At 42.8% G+C, this 24,487-nt stretch overlaps 1 protein-coding gene across 1 annotated transcript in view; it reads right to left on the reverse strand.

Annotated features, from left to right (window-relative positions):
- Positions 1-20,872, reverse strand: part of LOC119962649 (RNA-binding E3 ubiquitin-protein ligase MEX3C) — a 40,037-nt gene extending 19,165 nt beyond the window's left edge. The window contains exon 1 of the mRNA XM_038790522.1: positions 20,240-20,872. Within this exon, the coding sequence (XP_038646450.1) occupies positions 20,240-20,687 (448 nt within the window). The 5' untranslated portion in view covers positions 20,688-20,872. The remainder of the gene's footprint in view (positions 1-20,239) is intronic.
- Positions 20,873-24,487: the final 3,615 nt, after the last annotated feature.

Raw genomic sequence — 24,487 nt, forward strand, 5'->3', positions numbered from 1 at the left:
TTCGTTCATGGGATGTGGGCATTGCCAGCATTTATTGCCCATTCGTAATTGCCCTCGAGGGGGCAGTTAAGAGTCGAGCACAATAATGTGGGCCTGGAGTCACATGCAGACCAGACCGGGTAAGGACAACACAGATTCCTTTCCCTAAAGGACACTAGTGAACCAGGTGAGTTTTTACGACAATCAATGCTTTCATGATCATCACTAGCTTCAAATCCAGATTTTTATTGAATTCAAATTTCACCATCTTCAGTGGCAGGATTTGAACCTGGGTCCTCAGAGCATCGCTCGGAGTCCCTGGTTTATTGGTCCAGTGACAATGCCACTACGCCACTGGAATACTGTCCCTCGAGCCCACTCCACTATTTAACAGGATTAGGTTTTCTAGATTGATGCCTGGAACAAACTGGTTGCCTTATGGGGATAAATTGTACAGACTGGGCTAGTTTCCACTGGAGTTGAGGAGTGACTAGATTGAAGTATAGAACAGAGCAATCTTGACAAGATGGACATTGAAAGGATGTTTCCTCCTGCGTGCATGTCTAGAACTAGGGTGCACTATTTAAAATTAAGAGTCACCACCCTTTTAGCACAGGGTGAGAAATGTTCGGAGGGATGAGAGACTCTGACCTACTCAGAAGGTAGTGGAGGCAGGGTCTTGCCCAATGAGAATTAATATTCTGCTTTACTAACCTTTCCAGCAGAGTTGATACCTGCACATTTTAATCCTTCGGTGAAGTCTCTGCCCATTCACTTAAACCATCTATATCCTTTTGCAAGCTCTCGATATCTTTCTCACTATTTGTTTTCTCACCTACAGTTACACCAGTAAATCTGGCTACAAACACTTGGTTGTTTCATCCAGTAGAGAGCCCAGCACTGATCCCTGTGGCACTCCACTAGTTACAATTTGCTAACATGAAAATGACCAATTTTCCCAGAATCGGTTTTCCGTTAGCCAATCTTGTATCCATGCTAATATGATGAATTTGTGTCCAGGGGGATAAGTTAATTGGCATTGGTTCTAGTGGAGGTGGAATCTGTACAGATCCAATAGGTTTAATTAACTTGGCAATGGTGTGAGAACCAGGACGTTTTATTAGGACAAAAAACAAGGTGCATGGAATTTGGGGAGATAGAAAGCACTAGAGTGTGAAATAGCAAAGTATTAGGTGGGGCCAGAGCAAGCGGGAACATACGGTATAAATTAAGTTCATGTGGATGTATGAGAATGTGTGGAGTGTGGTAAATAAGGTTTTTGAGCTGCAGACAGAGCCAGGTGGAAATATAACATAGTTGCAGAGACCTAACAAGAGGACTAGGTATTAAATATTCCTGGATACAAGGTGCTCAGGAAAGATAAGGAAGAAAGGTGAAACTGTATTGATTAAGAAAAACTTTACAGTGCTGGAGAGGATGCCCTGTGGAGTTTGGGGGGGGGGGGGGGGGGGGGGGGGGGAGAAAGAGAGAGAGAAGAGAAAGAGAGAAGAGTCAAGGACAGGCAGTAAAGTTGAGTTAAGGTCACAATCAGATAAGTCACAACCTTATTGAATAGTCCAGCATGATGGGCTGAATGGCCTACTCCTGCTCCTATTCCATATGATCTTATTACAGAGAGGTGCAAAAATATATAAAGTGGGGAACTTAAATTATATAGATTGCCACAGTGATAGCGTAAAATGGCAGACAGACAAAGATAGGTAGGAAAATAAATTGAAGACACAAGGAGGCGACAAAAAAAGATATAGATAGGTTAGGTGAGTGGGCAAAGCTCTGGCAAACGGGGTATAATATGGGAAAAATGTGCAATTGTCAATTTTGGTAAGGACGACAAAAGAGGAACAGCTAAATGGTGAGTGATTGCACAGCTTAAGAGATGCAGAGGGATCTGGGTGTCTCAGTTCATGAATTGCAAAAGGCTAGTATGAAGAGACAGCAAGTAATTAGGAAAGCTAGTAGAACATTCTCATTTATTGAGAGGAAAATGGAATACAAAAGTAAGGAGGTTATGTACAGTTGTACAGGGCACGCGCAAGACGACATTTGGACTACTATAGCCTTGGTTACCTTTTTTAGGGAAAGATGTAAATGTGTTGGAAGCGGTTCAGAGAATGTTTACCAGACTAATTCCTGGATGGGCTGGAATGGATGTGGAAAGGATCTAGAACTAGGAGCCACTGCTTAAAGATAAGGAGTCATCTATTTAAAACAAGAGGAGGCAAAAAAGAATTCTCAGACGATTGAGTCTTCAGAACTCTGCTTCCACCGCCTTTTCAGGAAGAGAGTCGTTGAATCTTTTTAAGGCAGAGGTGGATAAATTCTTCGCAAGTAAGGGAGTGATAGGGTCGGCGGAATTCTTCTTCCTAGGAGATGTATGGAATTTTGACATCTGTCTCAAAAATGTAGAAAAGCATATGCAAAATACATCACTGTATATGAGATAAGAATAATTTAGATGGGATTGATTTTGCAGCTGCTCACATACCAAGGAATTTTAAAGTATAGATTCAAATGTGAAGATATTAAAATGATTCAACCTGAGACAGTTATATACTGTAAGCCTCAGTATCATTTATATATTAAGAGCCAAAAAATAAGTAACGGCCAAAGTTGAGCACAAGTAGACAACGTTGCGAAAAAAAACTTGCACGTTGGATGACTTCTCAATGCACTTCACAATAATGTTTACTGAGAAATAAAAGGGAACACATCAGAGAGGGATGCTGATCAATTATTGGAATGTGATCACAAAAAATGTATTGCCCATCCCCAATTGTCCTCAAGAAGGTGGTTTTGAGCAATCTTCTTTTAACTACTGCAGTCCATCTTGGGGCTTGGGTGTGTATACCAAGGGATTTCTTGGTTTCCTGGCACTGGGCAAGGGGGAAGGAGCCACAGGCGGGGGCCTCCACATTGGCAGTTTAAGCCGGCCAGTGAACGGGACTAAGGTGGAGGGAGGGGCTGTGGCCATCGGAGCCTGGGAGAACAGGTTTCAGTGAGTCTAGCCGGGGATGAAAAGTTGGGGGAAGGAACAGAGGTTGGGGGGGGGGGGGGGGGGGGGGGGGGGGGGAGAGGTGTTTACAAGAGGAAGTGGAGGGGAGGAGTCTGGGATGGGGGGGGTGTCTACAATTCATGGGCGTCATTCGCGGTACTTTTTCTGGGATTGGATGGCGTTGCATATTACGTGGGGTTGGGGGGGGGGGGGGGGGGGGGGTGGCCTATATAGGTCAATGGTGACCATAGGTAATTCCCGATTCCTTTTTTTCCCCTCCTTGGGAGGTTTTGTCTTATTTGATGTTTCTATTGTCAGGTGGGCTGTTGTTTGGAGAGTGGTGGGAGGATGGGATCGTTGTTGTTATTAAGGGGATTGACTTTGTATTTGTTACTGTTTACTGTTTGTTGGTGGGGTGTAAATTCTGAAGAAAATGTGAAAATGGAGAATAAAAATATTTTTTAAAAAACTACTGCAGTCCATCTGGTGTAGGTATCCCATGGTGCTGCTAGGAAGGGAGTCCCAGAGTTTTGACTTAGTGACAGTAAAGACACAATGATACAGCTTCAAATCAGGAGGGCATGTAATTAGGCAGGGAACTTGCATATGGTAGCAAATAGTGCCATGGATCTTCTACACCCAGACAAGGTGTCTGATATATACTGGCTCCTAGAGATCAAATCTTTATTATAGCAAGGGCAGCACAGTGGCACAGTGTTTAGCACTGCTTCCTCATGGCACAGAGGTCCCAGGTTCGATCCCTGCTCACTGTCTGCGTGGAATTTGCACATTCTCGTTGTGTTCACGTGGGTTTCGCCCCCACCACCCAAAGATGTGCAGCCCATTAATTGGAAAAAATGAATTGGGTACTCAGTTTAAAAGAAAAATCGTTACTATAATAGTAAGAATTTGTAGTCTCGATTTCAGTAGGGAGATAGAAGACTAGTTATGGAGTAGGGAGGAATGGGAACATTATTTGGGACAGGGAGAAAGAGGATGAAAACTCAGGTGTATTTCTAGGAAACAGTATTTCCCCATACACTAGACTTTCATAATCCATTAAAAACTGCATATTTTAAATAAAAATTTTCAAGAGTGAAGAAAATACCTTCACCATGAAGCTAATTTTCTAAATATATATTTTGTACATTTGTAGGACTGTGCTGTTTTACTGCTTCTGAAAATGGCAGAAACTCACCTCAAAAGTAGCAGCTGACTACGCATTAGCCATTCCTAAATCAGACTGCTGTGGTAAAAAAACAAATCCCTTGAATATCTCAACAATTGATCATGGTGTTAGGAGAGATTAAACATGCAGATTCCTTTATTTTAATTTGAGAAGCAGGAACTAAAATCTCATTAGACAAAATCTGGAGCATGACAGCTTTGAAAAGGCTCCCAAGCCCAGGCATGCCATTCACAACACCTGTTCATTGTGAGCAATTTTGAATAGAAAGTCAGAAACATATCTTATTAAAAATGGTAAAAAAAAAACTTACTGTTTCTAAACTTATGCAAAACCAGAACCTAGAGGATCAAATGAGCAAAAATTTTCAAAACGGTTAAAGGCAGCCCAGCATCATGCAAATATATAGTAAATATACTGCAGTTACGCAAATTGAGACTTGGTCTAATGTCACACGAGACGCAGCACACCTCACTGTAAACCAGTCTTTTACTTAGTTCAACTGAAACTACAGGAGAATCTATCAACCTGCACAAACATACCAACATGTAGAGTGGCAGGAAGGCCACATAGCTCAAAGAGGAGTTCAGCACAACAGAACGTTGGTAGTTTTGGGGATGAGCAAGTGTAAACACACACAAATACATTAAAAGACATTTCCAGTGGATTGATCCACTAGAATAATTTAAATTACAAATGTTATACCGCAGCACTGAATAATTACATCTGTACAATTATGGGTTGGGACTTGGGGAGGAAGGCAGAGGCAGCTTGTTCCAGCATCTCGAGGATCAAGTCCAATTCTTGAAGGGATACAGATGAGAACTGTCGGGCTGAAGGCAGGTTAGAGAGATAATGAAAGACAGGGTCATGGGGGAGGGGCAGGCATAGTTGAAAACAAAGATAAAATCAAGTTGTTGCTGGGATGAGAGGCAACACAGCTTAGTGAGCACAAATCTGATATTAAACCGAGACAGAGTTAGGGAACCAGGTGAGAAAAACATGGATTGAGGAAACATGCACACATGTGCAAGCCCTTGTCAGAAAGATGAGATCAAATGCTACAACTAGATCAAGTTAGGATTTTACAAGTGTACTTTATAGGATAGATAGAGGTCCTGAGCAAAATGCTTCTTCAAAGTCACCGTAGCTGTGTCAGCAGCTTTATACTTTCCAGCACTGAATCTACGATTTCGGCAGGAAAAGAATCTAAAATTCAGATTCCTTTATGTCGCCAGAATAAAATAAAACTAGGATCAACTTAAAATGTCAATCTACTTTTGAATTTATAGTTACATGGACAGAAGGCGGATTCTCAGCAACTATAGGAACACAGAAACATGTAAATACTTGACAAAGAGTCCAAACTCAAAATGATAGCTCCCTTCTCGCTCCACAGATGCTGTCAGACTTGCTGAGATTCCAGCATCCGCAGCAATTTGCTTTTATCTTTATGCAAATACTGGATTTGATTATGTCCACATTACTGAATCCATGTTGCCAATTTGTGTATTCCCAAGTAAACCACTCAAAATAATATTCATCACTTACCTCAAAACTGTGTGATGGGGCAGAAAATACAGGATGGCAGCTGCAGAGTCCAGCTCCACCCAAAAAAACCTTTTGCCATCTGACTTTCACTCCTGCACAGAAGCAGTGGGATTGCAAATATTCACCAAATTGGTGAGCACCCCTTTTCAGGTTTCAGTTAAAGGCTTAACAGAGTGCATTGCTGCCTACGGCGCTGAGGACCCGGGTTCGAATCCTGACCCTGGGTCACTCCCAGTGTCTGCGTGGGTTTCGCCCCCACAACCCAAAGATGTGCAGGTTAGGTGAATTGGCCACGCTAAAATTGCCCCTTAATTGGAAAAAATAATTGGGTACTCTAAATGTTTTTTAAAAAGAATACATTAATCGCAGCTTAAATGTGACATAGCACTCAAAGATATCGGCCAATGTCCTCAACCCATAGATTAAATCTTTGCTACTATCAATGGAAAAGTCCATCTATACATTAGAACTGTGCAGAGGTGTGAAATGGTTAACCGTTGATCATTATAATACTGCTCTGATAGACCATTATCCACATGTTAAACACTAACTGGTCACATAACCCCGTTTATCAACAAGACAGCTAATAGTTCATAGTGCAAATAAATCCTAGTGCAAATAAATCCTACGTGTACAACAGTAAAAAAAAGACTTTAAAATCAACGTATTAATACTTCAAATGTCAAAGCAAACACGAAAGACTTGGTCCACAAATTCATGCGCATCATTTGCCACTCAGGACTGGAATGTGTCCTGCCCAAATAGTAATAGAATGACTTCAGTATGAACAAAATGGCAATCTTTAAACAATATCAAGTCCTAAGACACAAGGACTCTTGAGCTGGATAGCTTGACCAAACATCAGGGTTGGGTGGGGTTGCTGGGTTATGGGGATAGGTGTGGCCTCAAGTGGGGCGCTCTTTCCAAGGACCGGTGCAAACTTGATGGGCTGAATGGCTTCCTTCTGCATTGTAAATTCTATGATGAGCAATTTCTTACCGGGAAGATTGATTGCTTTCAGCTTCTGCCACAAATTGGGTTCCCTAACCACAAACACCATCCTTCTCTATGGCCAGTTAGAAACTGAGTTGGAGAACATTCACAACCTCGGAGCCCATCCGAGACCGAACCAAAATCCTTTTCATCCACTTCTATTGACTTCCATTTCATTGCATTGCATGTCTCCATCCCCATTTCAACTTGCTTTTCGCATACACACCTTTGTTGCTAGTAGACTCAACTATTCGAACATTCTTCTGGTTGGTTCTCCATAAACGTGAGCTAACTCAAAACTTGGCCTACACCCTAATTTGCACCAATTCCAATTCACCCATGCTTGCTTATCTACTCGACTCCCAGTCCAGAAACGAAATTCTTAACCCCGGTTTCAAATTCTTGTGGCCTCGCCTCTACCCAACCCTTAGCTATCCTCCAATTTTGGTCTCTGGCACATCTCTTGCCTTGTTCCACCACTGGCAGGACATTCCCTCTCCCTTTTATGGTACTCCCAAAACCTGACTCTTACATTAAAGGCACTATGAAAATGAAAGTTGTTGTGGGTTTCGGTTCCACTCAGAATACAGCACAAAAACTAGGCTGAAACTAGTACTGAGTGTGGTACAGTCAAAGGTGCCATGTTTTAGCTTAAGACATTAGACCAGGTCACTCCTGCCTGTGGTAGATGTAAAACATCCATGGTACAAATTTTGGAGAGGTGAGATTCTTGAAGTGGTTAGATTTTATTTTGGCTCATCATCATCTCTTGGACCTTGGTGTTTGGCAATCCTGTGAAAAATCCCAGATTATCAATTTTTTTTATTTAAAACAAGCAATATCACAGCACATAACCCTACACCACCAATCCCTCTGTTCCTCCATAGCACCAAATGCTTCTGTTCACAGTAAAATAGCTGTTTCTTTTGAAAAAATATGAAAATACATTAACTAATTTACGGATATGGAATTTTGCCAAATTCCAATCCATTTCCCTATCAATATACCTCTGCAGCATCTTTCAGTGTCCGAAATAATTAGCTATACATCTCATTTTAGCATAATTTGCTAACTTTGACACCACTTTCTTTAGGCCTATATTTAAATCATTGATACCCAGTCATCAGAAGTGATCCCTTCAATGTCTCCCCATTTTCCTGCCCAAATCCTTTTTTATTAAGATTAACAAATTAATATCTGCCTTTATTTGGGTGGGTAAAAATCCGCAGCGTTGTACTCCAGGGGGATATGGAGACCGGTGGGCTTGTGCCTCCCAAACTTGTTTTAGTACTGGGCTACCACTATCCAAGAAACTCTTATAGTGGATCAGCAATACCGGTTCAATCTGGGGACAAATAGAGGCTCGCTCTTGCACTACATTCACTCTCCTTGCCATAGTTACTGCACCATTGCCCTTTTTCTCCCACTAGGTTATCCTTGAACCTGGTGGTGGTCTCCTCAAAATCTGGAAACAGTTCCAACAACATTTTCAACCCCTATCCTAGTCTTCACTGGTCCCAATTTGTAATAACCATCTTTTCTTGCCTTCTGGGCTGGACTCAAAATTGAAGGAGTTCGAGCACTTTCATGTAGGGAAGGTTTGCCAACTTCAGAGAATTAGCACACAAATTCCAGCTACCCAACTCTCTTTCACACTACTTTCAAGTTCGCAATTTCACCCGTACACCTTTCCCTCCCTTTCCTCTAGCTCCACCTTGCTGGAGTGGATTCGGTCCTCAGCCCAGCTAGGCAGGGGGTCTATCACAGACTCTCATCTTACCGATTACCAGGGTGAGGCGAATTGGGAGAGTGAATGGGCCCCATACTCACTAGCAAGGCGTGGTGTCAACTCTATGTCATGTGCCCAGTCGAGCCTAATTCAGTTCAAGATATTACACAGGATATTCTTGGCCAAAAAGGCAAGGAGGAATGTTAGAAACAGATGTGACCTCTATTCGCTCGCCCCCGCAGTTCACAAACGTATGTTTTGGTCCTGCCCCAGACTCGCCAGCTTCTGGGCTTCCTTTTTTAGTACCATGCTCCATTTGGAATTACTCCCATGTTAGTTGGTGGCCATATTTGGGGGTTTGGACTCACCAGCAGTTCACTTTGGGGTAGAGGCGTACATTATCGCCTTTTCCCGACTGATAGCCCGGAGGCAGATACTGCTCGGTTGGAGCTCCCCCAATCTGCCTAGTGCCTCTGGCTGTTTAGGAGTTGTGACGTCTTTTTGTACATAAATAAAATTCACCATCAGGGGCTCACAGGAGAGATTCTACCCGAGATGGTAACCGTTTATTTCTTTCTCAAAGATCTAGACACTGTAATGGATTTTAGGTTTAGAGTTAAGTTCGTTTCTTATCTTTGTACTATTTGCATTCTTGTGTTTTTGTTGGTTGTTTGTTAATAGGTAAAACTTTAACAAAAAAATCAGAAGTGATCCCAGAATTGAGCCCCAAGAGATACCACTACACCCTTCCAACTGTCCAATTCTGCATTCATTCTCCCAAAGTCCATACACGTCAGTTCTTCTCTAGTAATCTATTGTGTGGTACCCAGGCAAAGGCATTCCTAAAGCCCAGATATACTCATCTACTGCATTCCCCACTCCCATCTACAATTTTTATTTCACCCTCAGAATTCTGACCATCCCTTCACAAGTCTGAGCCAGATTCACAGTAATTTAATTAATTTCTTCCCCACATTAAGCTAACTAGCCTGCATGGGTTTGCTCCGGGTGCTCTGGTTTCCTCCTATAGTCTAAAGATGTGAAAGTTAGGTGGATTATGGGGATAGGGCAGGGGAGGGGCCTAGATCAGGTGCGAGGGTCCATACAGACTCAATGGCTGAATGGCCTCCTTCTGCACTGTAGTGATCCAATGATTAAGTGGCCTCATTCCTTTTATAAAACAGGCACTATATTGGTCACTGTCCACTCCGCGGCATTACGCCATAGTCATTAAACCAATGAGCTAGAGTTTCTAGGGCCGTGGTGACTTCCTTCCTCTGGATCCAAGAATCTAACCCTTGATTTTGGCACTCATCTTCCTTCCGGCAAACTTTTAAAGAAACTTTCCTGGTAAGCCATTGCGTTTTCACTCACCTCACTTAATTTCGAATTTACCCTTTCCCAAATCCATCTTTTATTTACCTGCTTTTTGATGTTTCTTCAACTTTGATTTCGCTGTCTAATTCGCCTTAATTTTTTATTACTTGGGCATTTCCCCTTAGCAGATGTCCAAACTCTATTTATCCATGTATTGTTTCCTTCTCTTCAAAGAGATTATATGATTCATTTAAAAACATATTGCTATTTCCCCACAGTTGCTTTTGTGCCCATTTCGCCATGCCAAGCTCACTCATTTCACAAGTCTGCTATAATCAAATTGGGCATTCTAGTTTTTGTATGACTTTATGTAGTTGGATCCGATTCATCATAACCTTCGAGGACAATCGGGGATGGGCAACAAACACCTGTCTTCCAAGAAAAACTGCGAGCCAAGGGTCACATGCTTAAAAATGTTTGGAATGTGTACACTGGGATTTATAATGTCCACCTACTTGCTGTTCTCAAATTGTTCAAGCCCATATTATTTGTGGAAATATGCTGGGCCACTTTAATGTATTTTATTTTTAAACTTCTGTTTTGGGTTGGGCCTGGAGCCACATGTCGGCCAGATCGGGCAAGGACAGATTTTATTCTGTGAAATTACATTAATGAATTGGTTTGAATTTTGACAATGTGGTTATTATGGAGGCTAGGGGTTTAGATTTTATTTTAAATTCTCTCAATTACCTGTTTTGACTTCTCTCAATTACCTGTTTTGCAACTACTACATTTACTGTACCATACCCATTTTAGTCATTAATGTAGCAAAACTGACATTCAGATAAAAGTATGGAAGAATCACTAAAACCTACACAAGTACAAAAAGACAGCAATTGGGAGTTTTGGTTAATTGTGATTTGCTGTTTGCCCACTGACAATTTGTTTATTTCACTGGAAGTTGGATTTGAAATCACAAACAGAAAAAATTGAAGATGTTGCTTTTTCATTTTTAATAGATTTGATGAGGATGCTTGATTTATTTGAAAGGACAAAGGAAACTTGAGCATAAAAAAAAAAGAGGCGCAACAATAAGTCCGAATTGTTTGTATATAAAACAATCCATGCAAGTTGTGGGCAAGTGCACAAAATTCTCCAACTAATGAATCCTGCTGCTTTAAGCATCGGAACAGTGGGAGCATCAGCGTGGGGCAGCGCCTCACAACTTCTGGATTTTAGAACAAGTGAGACACCAGAAGCTGCAGTGCCATTGCAGCCCTCAAAAACAGAGTTCTCAGTCACTGGGAAAGGAACCTCCGGTCTACCATTTGAAACGCAGGAGTTCTCAGTTCAAGGAACATCTTAAAGAAAGGGAAGAGGCAAGGATCGTGGGCATGGAAGGTGGCTGCCAAAGGAAGAATTAGTAAATGTGAATAAGAATTCTTAAATAGACATTACCAGATAGTGAAAGTCAACACATTCAGTGAGCAAAGGGGTGATGGTTGAATGGGACTTAGTGCGAGTTAGGGTTTGGTAAACCATTTGCAGACATCGGATACAATAACTGCTAAATATTCTGAAGCTCTCAAAGTAACAAATTAAGTTATTAAACTGTTATAAAGTTTTGCTTTGATTTTATTTCTTAAAACAAATTAGAGAAGTGCTGAAAAGCTCAGTAAGGTCTGGCAGAGCCTGTGGAGAGAGAACAGAGTTAACGTTGAATCAGATATAATTCTCCTTTGGAACGGACTCAAAATTTTAACTCCGCTCTCTCTACAGATACTGTCAGACCTACTGAGTTTTTCCAGTAAGAAGTCTTACAACACCAGGTTAAAGTCCAACAGGTTTGTTTCACACGAGCTTTCGGAGCACTGCTCCTTCCTCAGGTGAGAAAAAGAGTTTTTCCAGAACACTATAATTTCAGATCTTCAGCATCCACAGTATTTTGCTTTCATCTAAACAATACAGAACTTGATTGTTGCTGAAGAAAGACATTTTATCAAAGCTTTTCATCTTGCATTCACAAGAATACCAATTTCAAGGGAAACAACTTTATTTTGTAAGAGAAAAAAAACCAATTGGTTGTCAGATTGATTGGTAGAGGTATTGCCATGGAGAACGCACCAGTTAATGGTGACTGACAGTTAACTGCCAAACATTTTGTTTGAAAACGTTTGAAAGTGTAAATGTTGCTTACTTTATTTAGCTAAAATAGATGCAATGTGTACATGCTAGGCCTGCTTAAATATTTGTGGTTTACAAGCCAGGGCAGCACGCTGGCACAGTGGTTAGCATTGCAACCTCAGTGCCAGGGACCTGGGTTCAATTCCGGCCTTGGGTGACTGTCCGTGTGGAGTTTGCATTTTCTCCCACTGTGCTCCAGTTTCCTCCCAAAATCCAAATCTGTGCAGATTAGGTAGATCGGCCATGCTAAATTAGCTCTAAGTGAGGTTTAGAGCCTAGGTAGGGGGTGCTTTCAGAGGGTCGGTGCAGACTCGATGGGCCGAATGGCCTCCTTCTGCACTGTAGGGATTCTATGATAATAAAATATAGTGACATTAATAGTTAATACTGCTGACTGAACTAGTTAATACAGTTTAGTTTTATGGAGCATCAAATTACAAGTTTCAGTCATCATAATCAGTAAAGCTAGAAATAGCATAGAATCAGCTTAAAAAATACAGAAACATTTCCAAATAGTTTTCACTTTTCATTTTCTCCATCAATTGATATCCTAGAAAGGCAACAGTACAATTATCACAACTGCTCCCGAGAGGAGCAAGTATACAGACAAAGAAACAAGACAGTATAATAAAAAGGGTAAGGAACCACAAGAATGCATTTCAACTCAACCCCACACACACAACATAATTCTGGTGCCTGATTCTGTTTGAGGGAGGAGGTATGCTGCAAGCCAAGCTTCTCTGAACATGATCAGCACTCTGAACCACAACAGGAAGTCAGGAACAAAGTGTAACAAGGCATTTTTGGGAATGGGATTTCTTTTTAGAAAAGAGTGCATCTATCAAAACAATATTTACAATTCCTCCAAACTGATGAAACATTGCTACACTAGTATTGAACATAACACACATACATATGCTAGACCTATTCACAACAAACATTTCAAAGCTTGAACTTAACGAGTCTCACTGGAGACAGATTTCTAATGAAGCTGCATACATATACAAATACTTTCTTCCTCTGATGCACTGACAGGCAAAGAAATCAGCAGTGCAAACAACAATTTAAATTTTTTTTAAAAAAAGCAGCAAACAAACGATGCAGCTTATCAAGGGAGAGTTGCTTTGTTCAAAACAAAAACGAACCCACTGATATTTACTTTTAAATTGTCAAAACCGGCTTCAAAATCACCTTAGTCCTGACATGGACAAGACAGCTAAAACAGGAATAATATTGGATGCTCTCAACCTCAAAAGCAGAAGTAGTATTTGACAATGCTATGTCAAAAAGCTAAAACAACTTGGATTCACACAGCATCTTTAGCACAAAAATAGACCCACACTTATTTTCTAAAAAGTTACAATAGCGACTGAAGAGTCGCTACCTCCATCTGACCAAATTTCTTTTCAAACCAAGAAAACAAGGAATGTACAGAAGTTAGCATCCAGTTTCTTTTCCTCCCCAAATCTCCCTTTACTTGCTATTGTATATGTCACTAACCTCCAGGTGAGCTATTTCCAGCCACAAACATTATTCTATTTCCACAGCTGTGCGAATGATCACAGGGGTAATAGACAAGGAAGACAGCAATGGAAGATCATTTAATATAATAATCTTTATTGTCACAAGTAGGCTTACATTAACACTGCACTGAAATTACTGTGAAAAGCCCCTAGTCACCACATTCCGGCGCCTGTTCGAGTACACAGAGGAAGAATTCAGAATATCCAATTCACTTAACAGCACACCTTGCGGGATTTGTGGGAGGAAACCGGAGCACCCAGGAGGAAACCCACACAGACACAGGGAGAACGTGCAGACTCCACACAGACAGTGACCCAAGCCAGGAATCGAATCCGGCTCCAAGGAATAGTGAAGCAAGTGCTACCCACTGTGCTACCGTGCCACCCACACATCTCAAATTGTTCAGTTTATGCCCAATACATTGACAGCAAATGTTTAAAAGGAAATTTCCTCTTCCTTTGTCTGGCAATTTACTTCTCAATTCCTGAATCTTCACTTGTAATAGGTTCCACAGGTCCTGACTACCTTCCAGAATGCAAGTGCCCCAAAACCTTGAACTCAACAGGCTACTCAACTACATAGTTCTATTTGACCAGTTGGCATACATGGCATGCTGAAGCAGTCCATGTCCACACACAGCCAGTCCTGAACAACATTCAGGCCTAGCCTGAAAGTGGCAACTACCGTTTGCGCAACAAAGTGCCAAGAAATGATACCACCTCAATCCAACAAGACCGAATTAAACAAATTACCATCAACATTCATCACATTACCATCACTGAACTCCACCCACCATGATCACCATTCTGGGGATTACCAAGAACCCAATAGATAACTGGACCAGCCATATAAATAGAAGAGCAGACCAGAGGCTTGGAATTCAGCAGCAAATAACTCAAACACTCAACTCCCCAAAACCTGCCTACCACCTGCAAGGTACAAACCAGGAGTGAGAGAATACTGCTCCAACACTTGAGAAGCTCGACACCATCCAGGACAAAGCAGTCCTCCTGGTCAGTACCATCCAGCTCCTTAAATATTCACTTTTTCCACCAGCTGCATAGACTGCAGTAAGACGCATGCAAGCATTACCACCCAAAAGCCCCTGGCTGCCCTCCAACTCAGTTAGCACCCTGACATAAAACTATATCATTCTTTCACGGTTGCTGGGTCAAAATCGTGGAACTTGCTGGCATCACTGGATGTAGTTAGGCCAAATTGGCTGCAGCACATCAAGGCAGCAATTTTACCACAGACATTTCAAGGGCAATTAGGGATGGTAACAACTTGCCTTGCCAGCAACATTTACCGCACGAAAAAGGAAAAAAAAAAGTACTTGTAAAAGTTCATGACATATTTGTAAATGTTGAGAACCAGGGACACTTTCCTTCTCCTTATCTGAAAGGCTATGTAGCACCTTTACTTAGTAAACTCAGCAGATGCTATGGATTGAAACTGGGACCATCCCGATTCCTTAACCAGTTAAGTGTTTGGGCTGGGCAAGCCAAGCCTAGCACGAACTAGCAGAACTCTTCCTTCTTTATTAAAGATAGGAAAAACCGCAGAAGCTTAGGATACCAATTTTTCTTTAAATTCCATCTTAAAATAGCATTCAAGTAGACCTCATTTCCTTAGAGCACAAATTTACATAAACACATTTCACAATTGCACAATGTCCCAAGGCAGTGCACAGAATCGATGGAATACTTGAAGTGTAGTCTTTGTTGTATTGTGGGAAAATATAGTAGCCAATATCACACAAAGCAAGGTTCCACAAATATCAGTGAAATACTTCACCAGATAGTGATACGGGATAAAGGCCACAATTCTTCAGGAAACAGGAGTATCTCTCCGCTTTTCTTTGAACCATTCATATCTATTGCGCCCACGAGAAGTCAGTTTAACGGCTCACTTGATAACACCACCTAAACTGCAGTACTGGACTGAAGGGATGTCCTCAAATCTCTGATGTGGGGCTTATGCGCACAACTTTGACGCAAGTGCCTTCTTTTAAGCAGTTTATGGGCAATGACTGATTCTCCCTTTGCAATAGAGGACATATTACCAATGTTAAAAGAAAAAACTTTGTTGCACATTATATGATGCAACCCAAGTAACTGGTTTGAACATGAGATTCAGCCCATTCCATGCACTTGGGCACAAAAATAAAGGCTAATACACCAGTGCGGTATTTCTAGAGGGGCAGACAAAAGATGTTAAACTGAGGTCTTACTTGCCTTGAAATATTAGCTCTCTGGAGAGAGAAGGGAGCTAATGTTTCAAGTCTGGATGACTCTTCATCAAAAGCATTTTTTGAACCTTTGTGCTCTCTCTCAACGATGCTGTCAGACCGGCTGAGATTTTCCAACATTTTCTGTTTTTGTCACAAAAATTGCTTACAAGTGCTTGGTGTGTGCAGACAGGCCGCCCCATTTCCTACGTTGCAACAGCAACAACACTTCAAAGTGCTTTATTGACTGTAAAGCATTTTGAGATGACAGTGATCATGAAAGGCACTGCAGCACGTGAAACACAAATCTTTCCTAAAAATGGCTCCTAATCAGGGAATTGATTATTTCCTAATGTAACTAAACAGTGACCTCTTCAATTAAAAGTCATTTTGCATCCTCCCAAAAGCAATATATTTCCTCATTCAAGCTATAAAAGTTTCTATTAAAACAGAAACTTTTGAGCCGCGCGGTTGACTTGAGCTGCAGGTTTTTCTAGTTTCATATCAATCCTATAGACCTGTTCAGTTCATAAATGGAACCATGAGTGGGAATGCAACAACAAAACCAGGAAGCACTGCACTACCACACAATAAAAGGTTTAATATATGTTTGTTTATAAACACAGTGCAAGTATTTTTCTTTTAATTGAAAAAACACATTTAAAACGAGAACAGCACATTACAGTGTGATGGCTAGGTAATATCAAGCAATCCTTGGCTTTGAAGGTTGGAGAGTGCTGGAGTTAAGGAATATTTCAGGGTATTAAGATGTTCTCATGTTACGGACTCCATTTTCCCCGTCTACCCTGATTAACCCGACTCCCTTATCTTTCAAAATTCAAACTCAGCCTTGAATAAATTCAATGACCCAGCCTCCACTGCTCTGTGGATGAGAATTCCACAGGATAACAACCAGAGGTAAAAAATTCTTCCCATCCCCCAGTACTAGTTTCTCCCACAAGGCGAAACATCCTTCCAGCATCTGCCCTATCAAGTCCCCTCAGGATCTTGTATGTTTCAATAAGATCACCTCTCAATCTTCTAAACTCCAATGGGTGCAGGCCCAACCTGTTCAGCATTTCTACACATCAAGCCATGCATCCCAGGAGTGAGTCGAGTGAACCTTCTCTGAACAGCTTCAAACGTAATTGTATCTTATTTCAAATGAGAACAAAACTGTACACAATACTCCATAAGACATAGGAGCAGAATTAGGCCATTCAGCTCATCGGGTCTGCTCCACCATTCAATCACGGCTGATTTGTTTCTTATCCCCATTCTCCTGCCTTCTCCCCATAACCCCTGATCCCCCTTATTAAACAAGAACCTAATGTGGGAAAATGTGAACATGGTTCACTTTGGCAGGAACAGCAGAAAAGCAGTACAAGTTAAATGGGTAGAAATTGCACAAATCTGAGGTACAGAGGAATCTGGGCATCTTGGTATATGAATCACAAATAATATACATTTATAGCAAGCACGTAGAAAGGCAAATGGAATGTTGAATTGAACTGAATTGTTGTTGTTTATTGCAAAGGGAAATGGAGAAATAAAAGCAAGGAAGTCTGCTGCAAGGGTATAGGTCATTGGTAAGACGGCACGTAGAGTATTCGTACAATTTTGGTCTCATGGAAGGAGATCTTGCATTGGAAGCTGTTCAGGGAAGATTCAATAGGTTGATTACTTGGATTAAGTGGTTGACTTATCAAGAAACATTGAGAAGGTTGGGCATATACTCATTGGAGGAGGGAAGAAACATGCAAAGATCCTGAGGGGACACGATAGGTTAGATGTTTTGTCTTGTTGGGGGGGGGGGGGGGGGGGGGGGAGTCTAGAACTAGGGGACACAGTTTAAAAATTAAGGGTCTCCCATTTAAAGCTGAAATGAGGAGAATGTTTTCTATCAGAGATCCCAGAGAACAGTAAGAGACAAAGTTATTAAATAGTTCTAAGGCTAAATTGGACAGATTAACCGGGGGGGGGGTGTCAGGGTAGACAAGAAAGTAGAGTTGAGGCCTCAACTGGATTAGAATGGCCTACTCCTAATGTTTGTATGTACTTAACATTCAACGGGTTGATTCAGCAAGTGGCTTTAATGTAGAACAAGTTGGGCCTTCCTAAATTTTGGAAAAAAAAGATTTACACATTTTAGCATGTCAATAAGTGTATACAAAATGTATCTGACTGAATGCTTGTTGATGCAGCAGATTTGCAAAGCTAGGTAATTTTCTGAGTCATTCTGCCTAACTCAGAAAAACCTTTTGATTTTGAATACAAGGACTTACAATACCTGGATTTCACACCTGCCAGTCAGACGTACAGCTCTCAAAAACTGAGTGGATACCAAATGGATTCTCAAGATAGAGAATGATTCAAACTGAAACTTGAGAAAAATGTGCTCACAGCATTCAGTTATTTTTGCAGGCTAAGTTTGGGGGTAGATTTCTTTTGGTGTTAAAGTTTAAGATAGGTATCCACACCTTTGTTGTTGCTTACCAAATCCCTGTAAATAAATGCAAATTGCACAAATACTTGCATATCCTTGTATGTGGTGTCAAAGTTTATGAAAAACCAAGCTCTCCAAATCCAGGTAAACATACAATGGAGCTCTGTAATCTTGGCATAACTTCGATAAACATCATCCCACGTAAGTGCTTAGCTATTTGTCCAGGACAGGCCATGTTAAGAGTGATATTTTTGCAGTAGTGGAGTCAGAAAAATGACTATTTATATTTGAAAAAAAATTATAACAGATCAGAAAGCTGTTTAAGCATCTGGCAATATTTATTTCTAAAAACTAGACGCGGAATAAAACAATTAAACCAACGTGGAGTGGATCCGACCAGAAAATCGAAAGTATTATGTTGCATTCTGCTCAAAATGCATTTTCCAACAGATCAGGAAGTTGGGGGGGGGGGGGGGGGGGGCAGGGGGAGACATGAGTTTTCTGCATTAAAATTCAAACTGTCCTGGGTCAGAAGGCTTGATTCCCAGTGGGTCAGAATGGAGGAGAGTTTGTGCAGGGGGTCAGGATTAAAAGCACTAGCAACAGCGCCGCTCCAGATAGCCCCGGGGAAATACTCAGGGAGCCCGGTAATAATAGTTTCATTGAGAATTTGGAGGCAGTTTCGGCAACTTCGTGCTGGGCAGGGTCAAGGGAAATGCCGATTCGGGGGAACCACACATTTGAGCCAGGGAGGTGGGATGGAAATTTTTGGAAATGGGGATTAAGACACTAAAAGATTTGTTTCTTCGGGGTCGGTTTGCAGGACTGAAGGAGCTGGAAGCAAAGTATGGGTTGGAGCAGGGGGAAATATTTAGATACATGCAGGTTCAAGATTTTGCCAGAAAGGAGATAGAGCTTCCCGGTGGAGCCGACCTCCACATTGCTGGAGGAGCTGCTGACGACAGGGGGCCTGGAGAAGGGAGTAGTGTCAGCGGTTTACAGAGCTATTATGGAAGAGAAGGCACCACTGGAAAGGATCAAAGCAGTGGGAAGAAGAGTTGGGAGAGGATATGGAGGAGGAGTTCTGGTGCGAGGGCTGATACAGCTGAAGGTGGTAAACACAGCACACCTCACGAGGATGAGCCGATTCTTTAAAGTAGTAGAAGATGTGTGTGAATGTTTTGGGGGGGGGGGGGGGGGGGGGGGCTAATCACGTTCACATGTTTTGGTCCTGTCCAAAGCTAGACGATTACTGCAAGGCTTTTAGGGTAATTTCTAAAGTGGTGCACGTGAAACTGGACCCGGCCCCCCGGGAGGCCATATTCAGGGTGTCGGACCAGCCAGGGCTGGAAACGGGTGCGGAGGCACATGTTGTAGCCTTCGCCTAGTTGATTGCCCGAAGGCGGATCCTGATAGTGCCCTGGCGTGGCAGGGGGACCTGTTGAAATTCTTGACTCTTGAGAAGGTTAAATGTGAACTGAGGAGAAGAATGGAGGGATTCTACAATTCATGGCCATTATTCATTATGCACTTTCAAGAACTGGATAACATAGAAAATTAGTTGTTGCGTGTGGGTGGGGGGCTGTGTGCGTTAATGGCGACTATGGGTGATCCCCGATTCCTTTTTGTCATCTGTCTACGTGAACATGCGGGCTAATGTTTGGGGTTTGGTGGGAGGATGGGATCGTTGTTCTTATTATGGGGATTGACATATTAGTTCCTGATTATTGTTTATTGTTGGTTGGTGTAAATTTGGGAGAAAATGTGAAAAGGGGGAATAAAAAAATGTTTTTAAAAAATTCAAACTGTCCATCTTGCTCTTCGATACAGAGGATAAAAATGAACTGGAAGAACAAAAAGGACAAGGGGGTGGGTGAAGAGTCAAGCAAACAAAGAGGGCAGGCATGGTGGGAGGAGGAAAGGGCAGAAAACAAGATGGGGAAAGAGAGGGAGAGGCAGTAGTGTCCCAAGGATTGGAGGGGAAGAGGGAAGCACACTGGAAGGGGTGATGGACAAAGAGTGGGAGGTTCAGAACAGGGACAGACAGGGAGAGCGGGTGGAAGGTACAGGGACCGGGACACACTCACCCTGCCTGCCCACGATCTCGGCGACATGTTCGGAGCTGGGGACCGGCACGCACTCGGTCATGTTGACGCTCTTCTTTCGAGGCTGCTGCTGCTGGAGCTGGATCTGCTCGGCCTCGAACAGAGCCAGGACGGAAGAGACGAGGGGCAGGCCGCCTCCGGCCGAGGCCGGGCAGGGACAAGCGGACTGACTCCCGCTCACCGGGCCCTGCAGGAGGTGCGGCGGTCCGGGCATGGGCAGCGGCTCCCCCCCGGCGCCAGGAGGAGGCGGCGAAGATGAAGCGAGAGCCTCGCCCTCCAGGCCCCGGCCATGCTGCCCGGGTGGAGAAGGCCGAGGAGGAGGCGGCAGCTCCTCCAGGCCGAACACGGTGAGCTGCTCCATGGCGATGTGGAGAGGCCCAGACTCACCATCCTCCCTCTCCATGTCTGTAAACACTGTACTACTCGGCATTGTTATAACATTAACAGGGCAAGCCTAGCATTAAATATCGGTTCCTCATTAAATAATAAAGCTTTTGATCTGTTTAAAAAAAATATTTTTCTTTCTACAAAAGCGCCAGCGCCCCTGGATTATTTTTTTTCTTCTTTTGTTCTTTCACTCCATCGTCGAAAGGAGCGAAGCCGCGCCCATTATTACCGGTCCGCCCAACCCGATTGGCTCGGCCCCCATCGGGAACCCGCCCATCACCGCCGGTCCGCCCAACCCGATTGGCTCGGCCCCCATCGGGAACCCGCCCATCACCGCCGGTCCGCCCAACCCGATTGGGTCGGCCCCCATCGGGAGCCCGCCCATCACCACCCGTCCGCCCAACCCGATTGGCTCGGCCTCCATCGGGAGTCCGCCCATCACCACCCGTCCGCCGAACGCGATTGGCTCGGTCCCCATCGGGAGCCCGCCCATCACCGCCGGTCCGCCCAACCCGATTGTCTGAGCCCTGCCTCCTCCGTTGGCCGCCCCGCGCCGGCTCTGACGTGTGGACATGCAGGACCCAGCAACCCAATGGAGAATCCGGCCGTCAATCAAACAGCTCTCTACGCCCCTCTCCCGCCGCATGATACCCTCTGACCCGGAGCGCAATGGTGTCATTCAGTGTCCCCCGACCCTCAGTTAATTGTTTCTAACCTTCAACGAGCAGGATCTGATTTATATCTATATTTTATAACTGTTTGGCGCTGCTGTATATGTATAGGTATTTAGTATGTTAGATAATAGAAGAAAATATCAGCGGGGTGAGTGGCGGACCGTCTGCTCGGTTGCTGATTGGTGAATTCGGGATAAGAGGCCACGTGGCCGCTGGAAAGCCACGCCCCCTTTCTCCAGCTGCAGCTTCTGAATGAACTGTGAAGACACAATGTTCAACACTCGGAGCCTTTATTGCTCCTGTGTGTCAGCAGCTGTGAATTTCATCTTCACAACAGGCTGGAGTGTATCATAAGCTGAAATTATTTATGCTCATCTCGGGGAGGGTTCCAATTGCCAGTTTGCCTCCATAAATTTAAAAACTATTGTCACAGACAAGGGAGGAGAGATCAACTGAAACCTACTATCCCCTGTCCACAATCTGCTTTTTCATTTTGGGAAGTTCAACGTAACCTTGCTTTTGTACTCCCTGTCCCCATTAATAAGGCTGTATGTTTTATTAACCGTGAAATTATATCATGGAGTCCATATGATGCAGAAGGCCCATTAAATCTGCAGCGACCTTCCGAAAGAAGTCCCAAAAGACATGCTGTTACGCAAACTGTGTTAAGTAATGGGTTAAGAGACATTAGTTGTCTCATTTATGTTAAGTATCCAATAATTGACACTGATATGTAAAGGGGCTTCAGGTGGCCTTTGTGTCAGGTGATGTGATGTTAGAGTTTTGTGCAGAGCCTGTTGAAGTGAAATAAAGGTGTTGGTGAAAAGGAGCAGAACTTTTGACTGTATAGCAGCAACTAAACGTCTAACAAATGGTAGCAGAGGATGGTTGCTGTACAAATATGAAGGGTTGAAAGATACACTTTTCTAGACCAAGGTGTGAGTGAGAAGAAAAAAACCCAAAGATTTATGGCTGAACCTTGGATAAAGATGGCCGGATATGACTATCCCTTATTTTCTGAAAGGGGATCGTACGACCAATGGGGAAGTGCAGTAGTTATGTGGACTAAGGAAACTGCCTTGGGAAAGAGAAAACAAGGTATGGCATTGGCTCTTTCTCTACCTTATGTCTACCCTATGATAGTAAAATCCAGAGCAAAGTGCTTTCTGAGCTGGAATTGGAAGAGTTAGACTCCGAAGAAGGTCTGCAGACTCTACATTATATGGATAAGATTTATAAGAAGGATGATTTGTTAAGTGCATGTGAAGCATGGTTGAATTTTAATAGATTCCGGAAAATAGAGGATTTTATAGAGAAAATAGAGGGCCCACAATTGTTCACAATTTACATTGATGATTTGGAGTTGGGGACCAAGGGCAATGTGTCCAAGTTTGCAGATGACACTAAGATGAGTGGTAAAGCGAAAAGTGCAGAGGATACTGGAAGTCTGCAGAGGGATTTGGATAGGTTAAGTGAATGGGCTCGGGTCTGGCAGATGGAATACAATGTTGACAAATGTGAGGTTATCCATTTTGGTAGGAATAACAGCAAACGGGATTATTATTTAAACGATAAAATATTAAAGCATGCCGCTGTTCAGAGAGACTTGGGTGTGCTAGTGCATGAGTCACAGAAGGTTGGTTTACAAGTGCAACAGGTGATTAAGAAGGCAAATGGAATTTTGTCCTTCATTGCTAGAGGAATGGAGTTTAAGACTAGGGAGGTTATGTTGCAATTGTATAAGGTGTTGGTGCGGCCACACCTGGAGTATTGTGTTCAGTTTTGGTCTCCTTACTTGAGAAAGGACGTACTGGCGCTGGAGGGTGTGCAGAGGAGATTCACTAGGTTAATCCCAGGGCTGAAGGGGTTGGATTATGAGGAGAGGTTGAGTAGACTGGGACTGTACTCGTTGGAATATAGAAGGATGAGGGGGGATCTTATAGAAACATTTAAAATTATGAAGGGAATAGATAGGATAGATGCGGGCAGGTTGTTTCCACTGGCGGGTGACAGCAGAACTAGGGGACATAGCCTCAAAATAAGGGGAAGTAGATTTAGGACTGAGTTTAGGAGGAACTTCTTCACCCAAAGGGTTGTGAATCTATGGAATTCCTTGCCCAGTGAAGCAGTTGAGGCTCCTTCATTACATGTTTTTAAGGTAAAGATAGATAGTTTTTTGAAGAATAAAGGGATTAAGGGTTATGGTGTTCGGGCCGGAAAGTGGAGCTGAGTCCACAAAAGATCAGCCATGATCTAATTGAATGGCGGAGCAGGCTCGAGGGGCCAGATGGCCTACTCCTGCTCCTAGTTCTTATGTTCTTATGTTCTTATGTTCTCCATTGAAGACTATATAATGAAATTTGGCAGACTATATAAGAGGCAGCAGAAACACAACCTGGAATTTCCAGTCTGTGTTGGCCTTTAAATGACTTGACTGCTAGAGTGAGCAACATGGATAGGCTCCTAGTTTTGACAGAAGTTCAGTTTGCGGATAAGGATACCTTATTCGATCAGATGACAGAAGCTTTAAAAAAGTTTCTGGGGAAACATTCGATTCCAATGGTTCTGATGACCCAAATAGGTCAGCCTGCAATAAAGCAGAATATGGAAGATACACTACTAACAGGATTGCAAAATCGTACGGCTACAAACAGGTCCCAAGACTATAGAAGGAGACTGAGACCCGGAAATTATGAAGACAGAAACCCAGTTAGAACCTACAATAGGAAGATGAACCCCAGAAATATACGGGGCATGATAAATCAATGTTTTCGATGTCACTCTCATACCATTATGCTTTCAACTGTCCAACACGTTATAATAGAATGTTTGAAGCAACACATGACACGGAAGAATCAGAAGAGGAAAAAGATAGTGACCAGAAAGACGGCATTGTCCTATTAACAAGCAGTTTCATGCTGGTAATGAGCGTGTGGTTGCAGAATCCTTCAATTGTGCTGTATTGGACAGTAGCTGCACATTTACTGTGTGTGGAATTGACTGGTTAAAATGTTACATGGACTCCTTGAATGCTGAAAATCGTAACAAGGTTAAGGAATTTGAAAGTTCCACAAGTTTCAGGTTTGGAGATGATAATACTCTGAAGTCGCTGAAAAGAGCGGTGATCCCTTGCAATATTGCCGGAGTGAATCATTTCATTAGCACGGAT

Source organism: Scyliorhinus canicula, chromosome 3 (assembly GCF_902713615.1).
Source record: "Scyliorhinus canicula chromosome 3, sScyCan1.1, whole genome shotgun sequence".
Lineage (NCBI taxonomy): Eukaryota > Metazoa > Chordata > Chondrichthyes > Carcharhiniformes > Scyliorhinidae > Scyliorhinus > Scyliorhinus canicula.